The sequence below is a fragment of the Cyprinus carpio genome, chromosome A10 (assembly GCF_018340385.1).
Source record: "Cyprinus carpio isolate SPL01 chromosome A10, ASM1834038v1, whole genome shotgun sequence".
Lineage (NCBI taxonomy): Eukaryota > Metazoa > Chordata > Actinopteri > Cypriniformes > Cyprinidae > Cyprinus > Cyprinus carpio.
This window is the reverse complement of record NC_056581.1, coordinates 13,608,092-13,629,208: the sequence shown is the minus strand read 5'-3', so window position 1 is coordinate 13,629,208 and position 21,117 is coordinate 13,608,092. Positions and strand designations below refer to the sequence as shown.

Genomic DNA, 21,117 nt, shown 5'->3' with positions numbered 1-21,117 from the left:
ATGGCTCTGATCAACATTTCAGTTGTGCAGAAAAATTTGTGTGGGTGTAATATTTCTCTCTTGAGGACAAATGAAGGGGGAAGGGGAGTTAAAATGAGGCACTTACACTGCAGGGAATGTCTGGAAATCCAGAACAGGCTCTGTTTTTTTTCGGAACAAGAACCAGTAGATAAGCAGTCCTGCGATTAGAGAGAAGATGAAGATGTCCAGAGAGCCAAGGAGAGGCTCCGGAGTCTGACCCTCATCGGAGAGCAGCTGAGATTCACCGGTCCTCCATTTTCACATAATTCAGTGAGCAGATATGTCTGAAAAAAACAGATTGTTTTCATCACTTAGTATTAGTCTACAATTGTTTAAGTAACTCTGAAACACACACACGACAATTTATATTTACATACAATTTATGAACCGTATTTAAAATGTAAAAAAAACATATTATTATGATAAATGCTATAGATAGACAGTATCGATAGATAGTATAGATTAAAACCCTTTTTTTTTCTTTTTTTTTTACATTTTAACTTGCAGTTTTGTGGCCATGGAGTTGACGTCGAAAAACAATAGAATTGGTGACTTTTTGTCCTGTTGTGCCCTCTTTTGAAGACTCAATGTAATTACATAATGATGACAAGTTTCTTTTGAAGGACTTTCGTCAATTTCTAAATAATGTAATTTTTCCACCACCTCGGGTTTCTTACATAGACAATATCGCCAGAGCTATGACGTGTTATAACAACACCCTTATCTCTTAAAAAGCAGAAGGACTGTTGTACTGACGTGGTTTTTGGACATGTAACATGGCTTTGTTTAAATACTTTGACGTACATGATACATGAATATGTTAATATCGCGTAGCAAAGTTACATTGTGTACCATCTCATACTACTACCACCACTGTACTATGTTTTACCATCGCCATAGTATTTTTGTAAGGGCAAAACATACTATTTACTTTTTTTGTTTATGACTTCACAAAGGGACTGACAATACACTAACAGGAAAGGATACTATTATAATTCAAGTTTCACAACAGTACACACACTAAAAGCACACCCACCTCCGGTTAGCTGGAGCAAAGCTCACAGCACGATCTTACGTCACATTGAAAACGCCGGGTTGCCAGTCACAAGTTCAAAAATCCCTCCCGTGTGGGTAAGACCCACTTAGAGCAGGCATAATTTACCTTTGATCACATGATACATTTTTTTACTTTGTTGTAATGTTTAGAAAGCGTTTAACCTGCTCTTCGAATATATATCTATATATATATATATATATATATTATATATATAGATATATACTATATAATATATATATATATATATATATATATATTATCTATATATTATTCTGACGGATTTGTCCACTGCAGCAACTTTTCCCCACTTAGAACTGACCTGTCTGTGAGAGTTATTTGGCAGTGCTATGACAGTTTAATTCAAATAAAATAATAAGAGAATAAAAAAACTGTTATTCTCAATTAGGTGAATTCTTTACTGGACATTTTGGTTTAAAATGCAAGTGGATCTTTACAATATTAAAAACCTTGTACAGAACGTTCTGCTGAAAGCACTTGAGGGATGTTTCCATTTCCCATTTCTGTTTGACAGGGCTTCCTCAATCAAGTCTTGAAAATATTGAAAAAGTCATTCAGTTTTTCCTAGCATCTGGCTGACTGCACTTGCCTCTACTCACATGAAGGGTGTCATGGTCCTATGATGATAAAGTCATGTGTTTGACATTGTGGAACAATGCCACTGATAGCAAATGATTTTCCATAAATGTCTTCTAGCTTCTGTTTGAGTTCTCTTGAACAATCATTAACTTGCCCCATTCTAATCAACTTTAAATATAGGCCAGAGGTGTTTTACAAATGTGGAAAAAGAAAACATCAACATACTGTTATCATATTCTGATGTCATGACTTTCTTTGGCATATGGTGTGCAAAACATCATGACACTTAGTCCTTTAATAAAATAAAAGAAAAAATTAAATATTTTAGGTTTAGGGGAAAAGACATTTTATCCTTTATACTTGGTGACACATTTACAAAAATCGTAACTTAGCTAGGTTTAACCACAAACCGAAAAAACATTTCTCGAAAACATTTAAGCAACAAAAATATTAAACACGCTGACATTTAAAAATATATTCATATAAAACATAAAATTGCTTAAATAAAGAGTTCAGCAGTTGTGCCTTTGTGCCAGTCATTTATAAAGCTTTGGCTCTGTCCTGATCCATGTATTTGTGGTAAACAACACCAAGAGTGGTGAAGAAATTCCCCCATGAACAAACACAAGGAAAGTAGAGGCGCACATGAGAGAACCTAAGAAGAAGAAAAAAAATGTAAAAAAAATACAAATTATTTCAACATAACCACAAAAAAAAAAATTATAAAAAAATAAAATTAAGTATATAAATTAAAGCTTTTGGATTAAAGCAATATACACACCTTATAGTAAATATAATGTATGGATCTTTATTTAGCTAATATGTGTTAGCACTAGGGCTGGTATGATAAATCGAAGCAGAATCGATTCGTGGATCGATTCTGAGATTTTTAGAATGCATCGCGATTCCTCTGGAATCGATTTTGAGCTCAAGTTTTTAAAGGGGTCATATGATGCAAATTTCAAATTTTCCTTTCTCTTTGGAGTGTTACAAGCTCTTGGTGAATAAAGAAGGTCTGTGAAGTTGCAAAAGACTAAAGTCTCAGATCCAAAGATATATTCTTTATAAAAGTTAAGACTCGTCCACGCCCCCCCTGAAACGGCTCGTTCTAACGCGCCCCCACATATCTACATCTCTATGTGGGAAGATTTGCATAACGCCACCCAGATGTTCACGCAAAGAAAGAAGGTGTACCTTTTATTCCTCGTTGTAGTATTGTTGTTTGCCGCCGCCATGTCGTATACGACGCTGTGTCACTTTTAAAGCGAAACTACTTTGTTTGGCCTTTCCAAAAGAGGACGATATCTGCTTCGTCATGCCTGGGGGCTGATCCTGTGCTGGTCGCTTGAGGAAATACATCAAACTTTGCACTGTGGATCGCCGGTCCAAAGCTTTCACCGTGGACGAAGCAGAGTCCAGCCCGGGGTCGTCACATGTGGTTGCCGCAAGCCCAACAGACGCTCCTTCGTAGAATCCGCCTGCCGCGCCGTTCTCAAGCCGCCATACCTCTGCTCACTCAAGCCTGCTCACTCTAGACCTCCGGCCTCTGCTCACTCAAGACGCTCTTCCGTTGAGAAAGCGAAACTACTTTGTTTTGCCTTCCAAAAAGAGGGACATGACTAGAAAATCATGTTTATATCATGTTTTATAATGGGTTTTATGTTTATGTCTCGTCGCCTCCGGCCGGACAGGGCATCACAATATGTTAAGGGACGTAACATTTCCATCACACGCTTGAGGTATTCGGCCAATCACAACGCACTGGATAGCTGGCCAATCACAGCACACCTCGCTTTTCAGAGAGATGAGCCTTGTGAAAATCGACGTGTTTCAGAAGGCGGGGCATAAAGGAGAAACAATAATGTACAGTATGTGGAAAATAATGTGTTATTTTAACCTTAAACCACATAAACGCATTTTATTACACCAAATACACAAAATAATGTTCTTTTTAGCAGCATCATATGAACTCTTTAACAGCAGATGGCGCTCTAATCTAGTTTTTATCCACACACTCAAATGCTTATGAAGAAGAGTGCTACAAGAGTGCTAGTGCATTTGGTCGAGTCATGTAACTTTCATTTGACCTCAGCTCAGAATGAGATTTTATGACGTGGGATTAATGTAAATACAGCCCACTGTGAACACCCTTGTAATTCGCTTCAACCTTTTCAAATTTTCCAATGATATTTTAGGTTCAAGTTTGTGTGTACAAGCTTAGAATCGATTCCAGAGGAATCGCGCCGTGCTTTTGGAAAATCTCAGAATCGATGCTGAATCATTTCTCGATTCGCAATTCATCAATTTATTTTCCCAGCCTTAGTTAGCACATGATGTAAACAAACTATTTTGAAAAAAAAAACTGACCTGCCACTCTTTCCATTCTGGATGCTGGGCCATTTGGAAGAGTGTAATTCCATTATGAAGCTGGAAAAACTGTATATACATAAAAAGATGGTTAGAACCACAGCATAATAACAATAGAATTAAATCAGAACTTGTCAACATTTCACGTCAGTATGAAACTCTTCTTTTGTCTGGTACTGTCATTCAGGTACAGGTAAATATAATGGTTACATCATCTCTGCAGATGTACGTGCAATGTAAGTAAGGGATTCATATATTAAGATTTGCTGATGTTGCACCGTATTCATTTTAGGCATTTTTAAGTCCAAATTTATACTTTTGTGTGTGTTTATGTGCACTTTAATATATTTTAATTTCACGAATTCTCTTATCATAAACAACAAAGCGCAGATGTACGTGCAATGTAAAAGTAAGGGATTCATTTCGCAGCGTAGACAGTTTCAGTGATTATAACAAACTTTTGTTTTTTTGAGAGTGCGATAGATCAAAGTTAGTGATAATGTCATTTATGTACATAATTTACATGCCGTTTGATTGATTAACTGTGGGAAAGAAACTTTCTAAAATTATCAATTTCTAATGTTTTAATTAAATTGTAATCACATTAAATGCTAATTCAGTTTCATTAAACATATTTTATTAGCCTACATGACACCCCATGTCTGGTTCTTGCCTAAATAGACAGGTTTATGATGTTTGTAGTTAATAGAATTGGCTGCTTTTAGCCTTACCCTGGAGTTGGTTCATCCTCCGCCTATATCTCTAACTATGTTACACCTTTAAACTGACATATTGCCCTCTGTGCCACCAGAAGAAGTCTTTACCACGATGATTACATAACCATAAGACAGAACGTGAGCTGTTTTTTTCCCATGCAAGATGATTGAATTTATTGCAAAATAACCCTAGATTAACAAACACTGTATTAAACTTACATGGCCCAAGAAAAGGAAAGGCAGGAGAAAGGTCAGACCCCTCCACATCCAGGACTGAAACCCCTCTGATCATAAAGCACATGTGAAAACATGTGTTAGCAGATAAATCTGCAATAGAATAAGAAAATAAAGACGAGAAAAGAACACACAAACCCACCAACTGTGAGGTCCATGTTGTGGTCTTTCTCCAAGAGCTCTAAGTCTATATAAGCAGCCACTCTGGTAATAGTACTGGAGAAACTGAACAAAATCTGAATGGAGAACAAAACAAGAAAAATAAATAATTAAATAAGACAATGAATAAATCATTAATACACTGAAAGTGTTGCTAATACTGTAAGGCAGCCGTTCTTACTTATATACATGGAGTAGGACAGGAACTGATTTCTGAACATCTGGTAGAGTTCACCATCAGGCCTGTGAGACAAATGAACAGTTGACGTACATCTGATATTCACACATTATCTCTCACTCTTTTTCATGCTTATTCTGTTCTACTGATCTTCAAAAATGACTATAAAGTGTGCTATCCTACTTGAACACATTTCATTTTAAGCATTAAATCAGAATAAATGAATCTGATTAAACTAATACATATTAAAATACTCTTTATTAAAGTGCCAAAGTTTCAAAGATTTAATGCCGTAATATCTCACTGTGTTAAAGAGTTAAGTTGTTCTTACCAGGTCAGCATTACTCCAGAGAGAAATGTTGAAACATAGTGTTTGAAAACACCCACCAGCCCTTGATCCTGAAACACAAGGCAAGTATTCAAACTTTACAGTAGAGCCTGTATTACTGCATTAATACATGGCAAGAACTGAGTATTACGGTTTTCACAGTGATGCCATATAAGAATCACTTTGAGTTCCCCAAAAATCCTTCCAGTTAACAATTCTTATAAAGAAGAACATTTTAATAGTCTAAAGAACTTTTTCTACTCTAAAGAACCTTTTGTGCGAGGACTGTGGAAAGGTTCCATGAATCTTTATGTCTTCATGGAACCATAGATGCCAATAAAAAATCTTTCTTTCTTTATTTATTTAGTCAACCTTTATCCTTAATTAGAAGGCAATGTTACATTTATTACAGTTAAAAGAACCTTTATTTTTAAGAGTATAATGATATGATTATTCTTACTTGGAGCCGTTATTAATGAGGATGCTCTCTCTTATCGTCAATGTACAATAATACCACACCAACAGGAAGTTGAAAAGTGCATCGACAACCCTATCAGAACACAAGGGGGCAAATACAAATGCATACACTCATTTGATTATTTCACATGTATTAGTTAAACATGTAGAATTACATATAATCAATGATTAAAAAACGGCTGTTGCTACATGATATTAAAAAATTACACTTTCAAGAGCACTATTAGGCTAACCCTCAATTTTTCATATTTAGTTGGAATAAACATGTACCTGTTGCTGAACAGAAACCGACAGGTGAATGAGAACAACAAGAGCAGCACAGTCAAGTATAGTTTGAACTTCTCATACTCATCTTTATAGGCAAACCTGTACAATAGAGAAACAGGAAAAAGGAGTCAGAACAAATCACCTGACTCATGACTCATTAACATGACTGCATTTCATGACACCACATTGTTTAAAGATGATGATCACAAGTTTAGGCTATTGTGGTGTTAGAATGTTTCAGAACGTTTGATTCAAACAGGACTGTTCAGAGAACTTACTTTGGACTGCTTGTTAAGGAGTGTTTACGTTAACATTTTCCAAGCACAAGACTGAGGTATAACCTGGGAACAAGAACAGAGTTAGCATCAGCGTATTTCATGTAATCATCGGGTGCTTGCAGAATCATTGTATGTGTTTGAACAAGCTAAATTACAAATCCACACCACCACTATCAATTATTATGAAATATATACCAACACCTTTAGACTACAATATTTTAAGAAATACAGAGCTGTATGACAGTGCTTTGAATTGTAAATGCTTTTAATGTGTATTTTAAATATCTCTCATATTTGGCATTACTCATTTTTCTTTGGCAGGAAGGCCTCCATCTCAAAAAAGATGTTTGATCTCTCCTTTATAGAATCTTGGATCTCATCTACTTTATTTACATCTTCTGAATTCGCTACCGCTCTGCATCTACAAAAAAAAAAAAAAAAAGAATGAATGAATACAAGATATAGATCAATAACATTTATTTTTAACCAAAGCATATATATAACTCATAACTAACTCCTGCAGGGATTCGTTGAGATCCTTTAACTTTTTCCTTTGCCGTGCAATAGAAGAAGAACAGCTGTCCTGCAGTTTCGAAAACCTCCTCCAGCTTTTGTTTGTAAAGTCGATGTGTCTCCTGTGTAACAAATATTGACATTAGAAATTTGCAGTTGGCCAAAGACGTGAATATAACAATATCATGAGAAATTTTTATATTGTTGGTGTATTTAAAGTAAAAAAAAAAGGCGGCGGTTTAGGATTAAATTGCTACAGCAGCTAGTGATTTAAAGCTGAAACCAACCAGCTATTCATAGCGATACTTCGAAAATATTTGTAAATAAAACAATTATGATGTATATAAAAACATTTAAAGATAGAAGAGTAGGGTCTCATAGTTCAGAGATGCCCTGCTGTCTGATTAGCACTAGAGAAAGAAAAAGACTCCACACCTGAACTTGTTGATAGTCGTTTTTCCAGATCGTCCCATTTTGTAAACATTCTTTCAAGCCAGTCGGGTTAAATAACATTTCCAGAGAGTGTATGTAGTGATCCCAGATAAGAGTGAAGAGAATAACGGCTCTGTTTCCACCGTTGTCGGACCGCCTCGCTATCTTTTTTGACCCACATCGGTCATCTGAACACAGTTTCACAACAAGCGTAGCCAATCAGAGAAGGACCCCGCGTCATAATGAGACGCCCCTGCCTGCAATCTGACCAATGAGCGCTTTCAAAACAAGACCGCTACGTTCCCACAGACGCCCATAGAGAGGCAGAGAGAATATACCAACTTTGAATAACCAGTGTTCAGGGTCAATGTCAAAATTGTAGACAGAACCTCTTATTAGGTCATAGGAATAATGTATTGGCAGGAAATTTTAAAAAGGTTTATTAAAATTACAACATTCTTATCATACACAGTATATGTGTTAAAGCAACATATACAGTAAAGTGGAATAAAATGCTGAATAGTCTTACTATTGGTCTTATGACATTAACTGCTCTTTTTAGTTAGTGGCATATATTAACATCTATATATTAACAATTTTGGGTAACACTTTACAATAAGGTTCATTAGTTAACTACTTTAATTAATATGAACTAAGCATGAATAATACTTCTACACCATTTATTAATCTTAGTTAATGTTAATGTTAACACTTTCTAATGCATTATTAAAATCAAAAAGTTGGTGCTTGTTAACATTAGTTAAGGCATTGCGAATTAACATTAACTAACAATAATTTTTTTTAACATTAACAATGGTTAATAAACACTGTAATGTATTGTTCATTGTTTGTTCATGCTAGTGAATACATTAACTAACACTAACTAATGGAACCTTATTGTGAAGGGTTACCCTATTCTGTACATTCTAGTATTGTCTATAGTGTGTTTACGGGGAAGTAGTTTTATTTATTGTTTTTTTAAATAGAATTTTCTATTAATATATTTAATATTAAATAATCTACTGATTCTGTAGAAAGTCACTGAATATGAAAGTGCACACAATGTTTCTGTTTAAATTTTGTTATTGTCAGTAGTTGGGTTCAGATATATCTGTCACTCTCTTCCCAAGAGTCTGAAGTTCCCAGTCAGAAAGTTGCTGTACAAATCCTCGATTTGGCCTCATGTTGGCTTTGCATTTCTGAATATGATTCCATGCCTCCTAAAACTATTCAGAAATGACAGGTGACAAATATTATAAAAAAAAGCAAATAACATCAATGCGAACTGCAAATGCCAAAGTAAAAACATTACCTTTAGTGTGTATTTGAGGTGGTGCATAAGATATGCCATTGTTACAGCACTGCATCGGCTTACTCCAAGAGCAGAGAATATCAGAACAGAAGAAGAAGTATTGAGATGTGAACCTGAAATGTTTAAAAGGCCCACAATCATAACTGAACATCAGATTTTTTCTTTTTTCTTTTAGTTATTGTTCATCCACTGGACAAAAAAATATCCTAGTACTTACTAATAAAAACACACATTCTCTCAAATGAAGCGATCAAATCTGCCTCTGAAGAATCTGCAATTCGGATGTGCAAGACAGTGCAGTTTGCCTTTTTAAAACCTAGTTTGCAAAGTTCAGTTCATAGATTAATTTGGTGTTTTCAGGCCATGAAAGGATGGATATTTTTTAAAACATTTATAAAATACTATGATTTCATACAATATATAAATATATGAGAGATGATTGGGTTTGGCTCACACTAGACTTGCATTCATCAGAGACATTGACAAGTGCATTCATCTTCAGAATCTTTAAGGAATTTTGAAGGTTTGTGGCCCTGCCTGTAATCACCCATGTAAAGTTTGCCTGGCAAGATTTTCCACAGGATATAGGGATTTCAAGCTCTCCAATTCCTATGAATATATGTATTCATGATCATTAAATATATTTTATAAACAGCACAAAAAATGCTTAATTTATGATCTATTATGAATAAACCCTAAACTGTAATAAAGAATCTTTTGCGTTCTTAGGAAAAGGTTTAGAGTGCAGAAAACTTCTCATAGCCTCTCCACTAAGAATCTGAACTGGGGAAATTGGCTTGCTTTTTCTATGCTGTCTGCACAATCTATAGCTGGACCTATAAGAAAAACATACAGTTAAGAGGTTTTTTCAGAGGTGTTTTCAGAGTTCAGAATATTAGAAAAGGTAGTTTAGTGTCTTACCTGAATCTGACAGAGAATGTGTGCTTACTGTCATAAAACAATGATTATACCTCATACTTTCAACATCAACATCCAAGGGCATAATAAACTTCCCATCAGAATCCTTTGAAAAGCCAATGAAAAGTGGTGTTTTTATATTAAACAATGTTGCAAAACAGGATATAAAAATCATAAACTTTAGGGGAGGAAAAAAAAAACATGAAATTGAAACATACCCATTTTGCATTTCTGGCAGTAATGATGTGACTGAAGTTATATGATTCTGCTGCACGGGCATCTGAAAAACAGGATTATGGTTACTATTATACTTTCACTTTCATTTGCTGGTATTTAAATTAGTACAGAAAATGTACAGCCAGTATTTCAGTTATAAGGAATAACTTCTTAATTCTACCAATCCAGAACAAAGATAAGTTTGCTCTCTGCAAGCCTTGGTAGATGAGTGTATTGATTTAGGATGTTGTACAGTTTTGATGCCTCACAGAGAACCTTTCCAGCCATTAGTTACTGCTTGAGCACAGAAAATCTGGCTGTCTGTAATGTTTCTTAACAAAAAAATGAGTTTGACTAAAAATTACAAGTTGGCGCGTCTTGACTTGATACTTATTTTACTTGGCGTTTTGAAATATTACTGCTCCGAAAAGTTTCTTAAACCAAACTAGACTGATTTATTGTTATTGCTTACGCTCAAATAACACACTCTACCGCTCGCTGATGATTGTTTATGCTCCTGCTATGGTAACAGAGAAACCGCTGCAGTGATTGGTTGAACCATAGACATATAATTAGCTAGACGCCTCATTGGCCGCTCGACCGCACGTCAACGTCGCCGCCATATTGGAGCGGGCAACTCTCCATTACTCTCATATCGGGACAGAGGAAAACATACCTTATTCGTCGGCAGCTTGGGCATCTACAAAAACCATCGCACAATAATAAAAAAAGATTTCTCGGGGGTATTATCTTTTCACAGGTAAGACTCAACAGTTGTTTCTGGATGTTTTTTTTGGTAATTTTTAGCTTTTAAGTGACAGCTTAATTAGCCACCCAGTGTCAGACTATTAATATCCAGCGATATCGCTGGTTAGCTGTGAAAGCTGAGACTTTATAAGAAATCAAAGTTTATAAATGAACTCTTATTCCGTTTTTAACTTATATTGTAGTTTATATCATAAACTAAACTGTGTTATAAGCACAAGATGTACAGTGAGCACTTTGACAAGTCTCAGACTGCCAGGATTAGTGAAGGAGCTAAAGCATGTCTCTTTAATTACACTAGCGTTACTTATTTATCATCACTTGAAAATAATGATTTCATAGCTTATCACAAAACTATCATAATATATATATATATATATATATATATATATATATATATATATATATATATATATATCTATATAATTTTTTTTTTTTTTTTTATTTTTTTTTTTTTAGTCAATTGCAAACAGGACAAGGAAAGCTGAAGAAAGCTGTTCTCTGCATTTCCAAGAGAGAAAGACTATACTTTCACAGCCTAATGTTATATTGGTTACTAATTAAAACCCACAGAATAGCCCTGAATGAATGGCCAGACTGGTCCTGGTCATATTCAAACCACTCTCTCTCTCTCCCCGGAACAGACTTCCGGGAGCATTATTTTTTTTTTTTTTTAATCTTTGTAAGGGTAATTTTTATAACAATATAATTACCTTATTAAATGTTTCTGCCTTTTTTTTTCAAATATTTAGAGGTGGATGTTGCACACTGGTGGAGGACGAGGAGATTCCCGCTTCTATGTAAAGCGTTTTTGAGGAATTATTAATTATTATTAATGAGGAATTATTAATTATTATTATTTAAATATAACCAGTTTCATCAGTCAATCACAATACTATAGACTGCATTTAAAATTATTTACACAGGCTGTTTAATGCTGATTATGTACAGTATGTGTATTTACACAAAAACTACATAATGTAAATATCCTAGAAATGAAAAAATACAGGAACTCATAGTGAGTCAAGCTGCAATATCATGACAAAATCATTGTTTATTATTGCCCTTGATGTTGTAATAATGATTATAAATTTCTGGTCTGTGTTAAATATAACTATACTTTGATATTTTGTTGTACAACGTAAAAACTGCACACACTCACACCCCTACATACATGTATTAACATATATGGAAAAAAAAAAAAAACAGTTTCAAAATTTGTGTTTTCTGCATGGGTGTGTGTAATTTGCATTGTAGAACAAAATGTCAAAGCATCGTCAAGTTGTTTACATTATTTTACTCATTAGTTGAATAAAATATAGGAAAATCTTGAGGGAAGCAGTGTAGAATTAGTCTTTATTAGTCAGGTTTTGTACTCACAACTAAACCACATTTTTTTATTTTTATATATATATATATATATATATATATATATGTGTGTGTGTGTGTGTGTACATGTATATATTATACTTAAGGAGATCATTAATTAAACACAATTTGGAATTTCACGTCCACATTTTTTTTTTGTGTTGTGTCTTAATTTGTTTAATAATTATTACACAAATACTATTATACAACTACATTTCACGATTGTTTATTTTACTTTATAATTTACTATTAATTTATTAAATTTTTGTCTATTTCTGTATTATTCCACCCTTGATATTACATATTCTTCTTGCTATTATTCATCTGTTGTTATTAATTTATTTATTATGGTATTATAACATGTACTTTGTTGCTATTATAAATCTATTATATCACTTATGTTATTGTACTGTTGTACTCGCTTTTTATATTATTCACTTTACTACAAGTTGCACAACATATATATTTTTATATTACATATCACTTTTACTATATTTTTCCTGTGCGCTGTATAGGTGAATAATATTTTAACACTGTAACTAAGTTTCACTGGATCCATAAAGGCTTATCAGTTGCATTTGTTATTGTTTGTTGTGGAGTTTATCAAAATAAAAAGCAAACTACCAGTGTATTACTTTTTGATTTGTATTCGCTGGTTATATTCAATTTTCTCAATGATGGTAAATTATAAGTGTTTAAAGACATATTATTTCGATTTTTTTCCCCCAATATTTAAAAGTGAATGAGCTGTGTTCTGACCACAGACTGTATAAAAACAGATTCCGACCTGAAGCACAAGAAAAGCTAAAATGTTGGGGTTGAACACAGAGAAAGCAGTAAAACAACTTATTTCATTTAATATACATTCAGATTACATGTACATGTCACAGTTATACTACATTAACATTAGAATTGTAAACCGAAAAAATCAACAAGTGAGAAGTGTGAGCGTTCACAGTTTCTTACGAAAATTAATAATTTTCCAAACCAAACTAAATAACTGGAGGCAAAGTGATTTTTAACTGCATGTAGATCACAAACCTCTTAAATCGGTTAATAAATGTGAACGTTATCGTGATTTTATCCAGAAAAAAACGCAGCTCCCCCGTTTACTTCCATTTATGTTTAAGGCAGTCATGCCCTCACAAACATGGCGGACGCGTTGACGTATCGCAGCAACGGCTCAAAGCGGCCAATGAGGCGTCTAGGTATTTATATGTCTATGGGTTGAACGCGTTCCGCAAACCCTTTCCGTCTTCCTTAACCAATCAAAAGTTAGCACCCGCCCCACCGTGCTTCAACTGCGCTCCTATTGGAGGATAAACAACAAGGAACTATTTTCAAAATCAGGTTTACAGCTGTCAACAGCTGCGGATATGCCTGGATTCAGGGTATGTTGTTACTATTAGCTACTTAAATCGGTAAATCATTAATCATTAAACGATGTGTAATTCGTTTCCAGGGCCTCGGCGGTGCCTTTCTGCGGCGGAGGAAGAGAAATGGCAGCAGTCGACGCTGGGCCATAAAGAGCAAGAAGCCACCTCGGACTCCTGCCATACCAACGGTCCCTGTGTGAGCAACTGCAACATTTTTATATCCACAAAAACAATGCCTGTAAATACAGTGCTTTCATAAACACTTACAGTATAGTTTAGGATTGTTGTACTACATGTCATGCATTTACTTGTGTAAAGATCATTATATATGCTATATATAAAGATCTATATCTATCTATATATATATATGTGTGTGTGTGTGTGTGTGTGTGTGTGTGTGTGTGTGTGGTATATATATATTATATATATATATATATATATATACACACACTTATTTATATATATATATATATATATATATATATATATATATATATATATATATATATATAATAACTCATACTATATATTTACATATAATCCACAATACAAAATAAATACACTTTTTATCTTTATTTTTAAGACTTAAAGGGATTCTTGACCCAAAATGACAATTCTTTCATCATTTACTCACCCTCATGTTGCTCCAAATCTGTATGACTTTCTTCTGTAAAACAGAAAAGAAGATATTTGAAGAGTAATGTTGGTGACCAAACAGTTTTGATGCCCATTGACATCCATTGTATTATAAAAACTGAGGCATTTCTCAAAATATTGGTAAACTATCCCTTTAAGACTTTGAAAATAAAAGGCTTATGAGCTAACTGTATATCTTTACTTTATAACTGTATAACTTTACTTTCTGGTAATGCTTTCACCTAGTCCAGACAACAAAACAAAGGTGGACACTACGGAGGAGACGAGTGTTCAAACCACTAAACAGCTGTCTTCAACACTAAGTATTGGAGCTCTGTTTTCTGCATTTGGAAGTGTTGTGCAAAAATGCGGAAAGACAATTATTCAAGTAAGTTTTTCTTTTTTATTAGAGTTCAAAAGAGAAAGCTTTCCAATGTCTGACCAGCTTATTTTTTAGATCTGTTTAGGACTCCTGAATTTCTTCTTTTTCTGGAGAGGCTATTCAGAAAGAGTGGAGTCCCTTCACCAAAAAGTAGAGGTGCTGCAAAAGGAAATAGCACTATTGCATTCCACTTTGAAGGTTAGAATATTTCAGCAGTTCTGAAAAGAATGTTCTTTAATTATTTTCAAAATTCCAGTGCTTGTAACGTGTATAAAATATTACTTGATAGCTGTATCAAGAAGCCAAGACTGCAGGCGGTCAGTGTGAAATGCCTGATGGTGTTCAGCACTCTACACCTCCACCTGTCTCCCTTCCACCTCCACCACCACCACCCCCTCCTCCCCCTCCTCCTCTTCCTCCTCCTCAAATTCTGTTGACACTTGCTGCTCCGAAAGTGGCCTCAGTTCCCCTAAAAACTGCCCAAACTACCTCTGTGAAGGTAAAAGTTTATTTTTCAATTCACTTCACTTTGCTTGTTGAGAAGACAAGTTATGAAGGTTTGCAATATTTAAGGTTTTGCACTAATTTTCCTCCTGTCCCCTAATAGAAGCAGAATGGCCCTGTTGCTTTGACTCTTCGAGATCTTCAAGGAGTACGACTAAGAAAAGTGACTTTAGGCCAAAAAACTCAGGTGAGTGAAAGATTGTGTCCTCAGCTTTTCCAATGAATCCTGCATTGAGTCAGTATTTATGATGGCATATTTTCACAGGTATCTCCAGAGAGAAGAAGAACACCACTGGTCACACTCGCAGACTTGCAGAAAGTCTGTTTGCGACGCTCTAATTCTGACCTCCCCTTAAAGTCTAGATCGAGCCTTGGCAGGTGAATTTCTGCATAAATAATTTTAATTATTTTGCTTTAAAGCAATACATTCACATGCATGCTACATCATTTGTGATCTTCTCTGTAGGACACCAACCAAAAATCCCATGAATCTTCGGGTACAGCTTCGAAAAGTCAACTTAATGAGGCAAGATCACTTTTACTTTGTATTGTTGGAAATAGAGCCAAGACATGCCTAAAACTACAGACATCACATATAGCTAAATACTTCTCATTTGCTGCATTCTTAGGAGTCCTGGTGGCACACCGCTGTTTAACAAAGAGAATGATGTGATGGATTCAAGCCTGGATCCAAGCATGAGCAGAGGGTTAGGAAACAAGTACCTGGTATGTAAACCGCTTTATCCCAAAATGAATCACATAATTTATTCTTTTAAGGTTCTCTTTGAGACTGCTAGTTTCATTTTATTGAAAAATAATTTTATTACAAATAACTCATGAATTTATGGGCTGAAAATTATTTATTTCATTCTTTTTCATTCTTTACAGAGTGCTTTAACAAAAGAACTATCACCACTCAAGACTGTCTAAACAAAGAAAATTACTGTTTGTTATTGCACATTGTGCTTTGCATGGCCAATCTTATTTTTATATGTATATTGTCATGGTGCTAATAGCTTTGGCTTTCATACTATTATGTTACTATAGTAACTATTTTAGTGAAAGGACTGTGTTTTATGTTACTTGCTGCTTTGTTATTTTATATACATGTTTCTTTTGAATTGTGCTTCTTGTTCCTTTTATATCAGATCCCCCTTTTTAAGAAATGCATGAAAATTAAATGCACATCAGCATGTGGTTAATATGGTTAACTGTATAATTACTAGAACTACATAACTGAATGTGCAGTCACTGTGTCACTGTTACTGAATATGACTGTGGAATGTGCAAACTAACTCGGCTGTAAAATCTAGTACCTGATACTGTTATGAAGTCTGTACAGGGGTGAGACAAGTCAGTTATTGATCTATAAATTTAATAAGCCATTGATAGCTTAGGTGTGTGGTAAAATGTGGAGCACAGATAATAACTAGTCCTGTTATTGTGATACTCAGGATGTGTTTTATTAACATGTTTTACTGTACTGTTTTATTTTAAGGGTCTTTTGCAATATTTGTCTAAAGCCACTATTTGTATGTAAAAAATTGCAATGAATAACAAACTTTTAATAAATATTGGATCTACAGAAAGTGTGTGTGTGTGTGTGTGTGTGTGTGTGTGTGTGTGTGTGTGTGTGTGTGTGTGTGTGTGTGTGTGTGTGTGTGTGTGTGTGTGTGTGTGTGTGTGTGTGTGTGTGTGTGTGTGTGTGTGTGTGTTAATTTCCAGTACAAATGAGTGCATTTAGATGAAGACAAAATAAATGTTAGCTTTCTGGCTTAGTATTTAATATTTGGCTTAGTATATATTATTTATATACTATTAAAGTATTTATTAATATATTTTAGTTTAAGTTTTAGTAATTTTGTATGTACTTTTGTCATTTTTATTATTTCTATTTAGCTTTTAATTTTTAGTCATTGTAACTTCAGCTTAAACTGGCAGAATTTCTAGTTTTCGTTTAATATTTTATCGAATATTTGTGTTTTTATTTTTTTTTTACTATTATTTATATTCTATTATAATATTCACCAATGTTTGGAATTAGTATTTATTCCTATATTTTGTTTTCATCCTAATTTTAGATGCAGAACTTTTTTATGTGCATTTTTTATTTTATTTTAATATTTCTATTTAGCTTTATATTTTAGTAATTTTAATATTTCGACCTAATCTTATTTTAGTTTGCTGCCAAGGCAACAATTCAAATTTCCCTTTAAGTGTTATCTAATATAAATATTTTCTGTTTTAATTACTGAAAACGATTTTTTTAAGGTTTTAGGTTTTGGTAACAATAACAACACCGCAGACTTATAAGACTATTACTATTTACATATTACATTTCCATGCTTTTTGTCCGGACCTGTTTTTATACAGTCTATGCTCCGGACATTAACTTGCAGATTAATGTATCCACCCGGACTCTTTTTTTTGCGCTCAGAGAAACGCGTTTATCAAAGCCACCGCCCATTTGTTTCTGTCCAGCAGAAATGGCGGTGCCCATGAATATCGGAGCACTGTTACAATCAGAAATAATCGAAGACACCGTGGACAAAGATGAGGGTGTTTGCGTATTGGGCATATTTGGGAAAAGCGCAATGCAACCGGGATCAACCAAAGACTCTCTCATAAACACCTTTTCAGATAAACACGTTTTCTCTCTTTTTGGAAGCGACGACACTGACAGTCCTGGTGGGGGAACGTCGATTCAAGCGTATTATAATCAGGAGAACCGCGTGCTGTATCTAGTATTAACATCTGTTTTTGACAACCGCCAGCTTATTCGCGCGTGCGAGTCATTGACGGCGGGTCTAGGTCATGCAGAAGCGCATGAGTTTTGGAAAGCAGCAGAGAAGGATCACTGTTTGCAGTTGCTGTATCTCTTCTCGCTGTGCCATGTTCTTTTGCTGGTTCATCCCACATGTTCGTTCGACGTCACGTACGATAGAATGTTCCGCGCTTTGGACGCGCTACGTCAGAAAGCGCTCCCACTGCTGCGCGCTGCGATTAAAGATTCGCCAGTATCTAAAGAATGGAAGTTAAACTGTCGGCCGTGCCCTCCGCGTCTGCTGTTCGTGTTCCAGATGAACGGAGCGCTCAGAGTGGGCTCCTCCGGCACGGGTGGGAATGGGACTGATGGCTCTGGAGGGGATAAACCCAAAAAACACTCCCCTAGAAGGCGACTGCAGCATGCTCTGGAAGATCAGATATATAGGATATTCAGGAAAAGTCGTGTATTGACCAACCAGAGTAGTAATTGTCTCTTTACAGTGCCTGCCAACCAAGCTTTTGTATATGTAGTGCCAGGACCAGATGAGGACCCCATCGGCTCTCTTCTGGGGCACCTGCGGTCCAACTGCGTCCTGCGAGAAAGTGAAGGCGGCACGCCTGTCCCCAGGCAAAGGCGGTACCAACAGATGAGGTACTCAAATAGACAGCCCTCTTTCAATGTAGAAAGCAGTCTTTCCTCAGGAGGGCAGCTGGTGGACTGCACTTTAAAAGAGTTCCTTTGGCAGCACGTCGAACTCGTATTGACCAAGAAAGGTTTTGATGACAGTGTAGGTCGCAATCCGCAGCCATCACACTTCGAGTTGCCTACTTATTCCAAATGGGTGCATGTTGCATACAGACTTTATCAGGTCATGATAGAGAACAGTGAGGATGACACAGCCGAGATTTCCCTCAAGGTGCAGGGTCAGCTCAAAGTGCTGGAGGGGTTCCTTGACGCAGATGCGAAATTCTCTGAAAACAGGTGTCAGAAAGCCTTGCCGCTCGCTCACAGTGCGTACCAGTCAAACCTTCCCCATAATTACACCACCACAGTGCACAAGAATCAACTGGCGCAGGCACTGCGAGTGTACAGCCAGCACGCGAGGGGAGTCGCCTTTCAAAGATACGCCTTACAGCTTCACGAGGATTGCTACAAGTTCTGGAGTAACGGCCATCAGCTCTGCGAGGAGCGCAGTCTTACGGATCAGCACTGCGTGCATAAGTTTCATCTGCTGCCAAAGCAAGGTAAAGATCCATGTTTTAAAAGATCTATACAGGTCTGTTTTTCTTTGTGAAGAGCAACTTTTTTTCCATGGTATATTGATGAAAATGTACTACTTTCTAAATTAATTACCTCTGTTTTTCTTCACATTGCAGGAGAGAAGCCAGAAATGGACCACAACCCGCCTGTTCTATACCACAACAGCAGGGGTCGCTCTACAAGTTCCTGTAACTGTGGTAGGAAGCAGTCTCCAAGAGAAGATCCGTTTGACATCCAGGCTGCCAACTATGACTTCTACCAAGTCAGTAGCTACTAGAAGGTTTTTTTCAACCGTAAATATTCACTACACAAGCTTTAAATCTGTTCTTCGTCATTCTGTCTTTCATTCTCAGGTGCTTGAGGAGAAATGCTGTGGAAAGTTGGACAGGATCAATTTCCCAGTGTTCCAAGCCAGCACACCCGACCCTGCTCCTGCCAGTGATGAGGTGCCCAGACCTGGAGAGGTTCCTCCATCAGGGGAAGCTGATCGTCTAAAGGAGAAAGAGACTAGCACTCACACACCTGGTGATAGCACGAGTTTGAGTCTCGCTCTCAGCTTGGGCCACTCAACTGACAGCCTTGGAACATATGGTGATGGAGCAGAAGGACAAGAGAAGAGGCCAAGCTTGGTGGACAGACAGCCCTCCACAGTGGAGTATCTCCCCGGGATGCTTCATTCTGGATGCCCGAAGGGACTGTTGCCCAAGTTCTCGAGTTGGTCTCTTGTTAAACTCGGTCCAGCTAAGGCCTACAACAGCCTGACTGGTTTAGAGCAACCTGGATTCCTCCCCGGCTCCGCTTTCCTCTTGCCCTGGGATGTTGTCATTCGGAGCCGATCAGAGGAAGATGTAGGATCACTTGAGCCTCTGGACGGAGGACCAGCCTCTTGGCCAGCACCGAATAAAGCATCCGCTGGAAAGCGAGGCATCGCTGGAGGAATCGGACGGGGTCGCAGACGGGATGATGTAGCTCGTGCTTTTGTTGGTTTTGAGTATGAGGACAGCAGAGGGCGCCGCTTCCTTAGTTCTGGCCCTGATAAAGTAGTCAAAGTGCTTGGGCAAGGTGGACCAAAGGAGCCTGCAACAAGATGCTTGAATTCTGATATGCCTTTATACATTCACTCTCCAGCTCAAGGACGAGGGATCAAACCACACTATGCTCAGCTGGCTCGTCTTTTTGTTGTCGTCCCTGATGCTCCTCTTGAGATTGTCCTAAACCCACAGGTATAATATGTCAAAAAATTGCAACATCAGTCAATTTTAATCTCAAATTGAATTATGCACAATGATTGCTACTCACATTTTCTCCATTAAAGTATACTGTTGTGTGCTTTTCTTCTCTCCTAGGTCCAGCCAGGTCCCCCTCCCTGTCCTATCTTTCATCCAGAGCAGCCAGAGGTGGTCCTGCCCCCTGATGGACTCTGGGTGCTACGCTTCCCTTATGCCTACGTGACAGATCGTGGACCATGCTACCCCCCGAAGGAGAACCAGCCACTGGCAAACTTCAGGGTGCTGAGAGGCGTTCTGCGTGCCAACACGACTAGTTCAACTCCACAGTAACAAAAAACACTCTGCACTTAAAAGCACTGTTAAGATATCTGTAGAACAAGGACATTAAGCATATTAAGCATCATTTTGGTGTCACCGTGCTTCTTTTCATTTTCTGTGCCGGTCCTTTTTTTAACCAAATTCTAGAAATAATTGTGGCTGTAAATAAAAGCAGTCAAATTAAGGAATGTTGTGTTTATGGTAAATAAATACCTGCATTAAGAAAAAAAAAACCTGCCAGTGAATAATGTCATTATAAAACTATAATATTTTAAAATGAATTTACTGTATGCAAAATAGTGTCCATTCTGGATTTTCTGTTGACTTTTTGAGGTTGATGTTATAAATTATTTTACCGGAGTAAAATAAAAGAGATCTCATAAAATGGTTAAACACTTGTATTTTTTTAGAAAGAATGTAAAAATATCAATCTATTATTTTT

At 36.3% G+C, this 21,117-nt stretch overlaps 2 protein-coding genes and 2 pseudogenes across 2 annotated transcripts; 2 read left to right on the top strand and 2 right to left on the bottom strand.

Moving 5' to 3' along the window:
- Positions 1-3,987: 3,987 nt before the first annotated feature.
- LOC109097225 lies at positions 3,988-7,705 on the bottom strand (annotated as a pseudogene).
- A 991-nt stretch (positions 7,706-8,696) lies between these two features.
- Positions 8,697-9,891, bottom strand: LOC122146350 (annotated as a pseudogene).
- Positions 9,892-13,456: 3,565 nt separating this feature from the next.
- On the top strand, positions 13,457-16,690 carry LOC109097227 (proline-rich protein 11-like). Its single transcript, XM_042765291.1, has 10 exons — positions 13,457-13,594; positions 13,666-13,775; positions 14,462-14,603; positions 14,673-14,795; positions 14,887-15,096; positions 15,205-15,288; positions 15,367-15,479; positions 15,568-15,627; positions 15,731-15,827; positions 15,990-16,690. The coding sequence occupies exons 1-10, from the start codon at positions 13,580-13,582 to the stop codon at positions 16,029-16,031; spliced, it is 996 nt and encodes a 331-aa protein (XP_042621225.1). The 5' UTR covers positions 13,457-13,579; the 3' UTR covers positions 16,032-16,690.
- Positions 16,691-17,524: 834 nt separating this feature from the next.
- Positions 17,525-21,068, top strand: LOC109097400 (protein SMG8-like). The gene is made up of 4 exons (XM_019111038.2): positions 17,525-19,112; positions 19,245-19,390; positions 19,482-20,351; positions 20,475-21,068. The coding sequence occupies exons 1-4, from the start codon at positions 17,588-17,590 to the stop codon at positions 20,685-20,687; spliced, it is 2,754 nt and encodes a 917-aa protein (XP_018966583.2). The 5' UTR covers positions 17,525-17,587; the 3' UTR covers positions 20,688-21,068.
- The last annotated feature ends 49 nt before the right edge of the window (positions 21,069-21,117 follow it).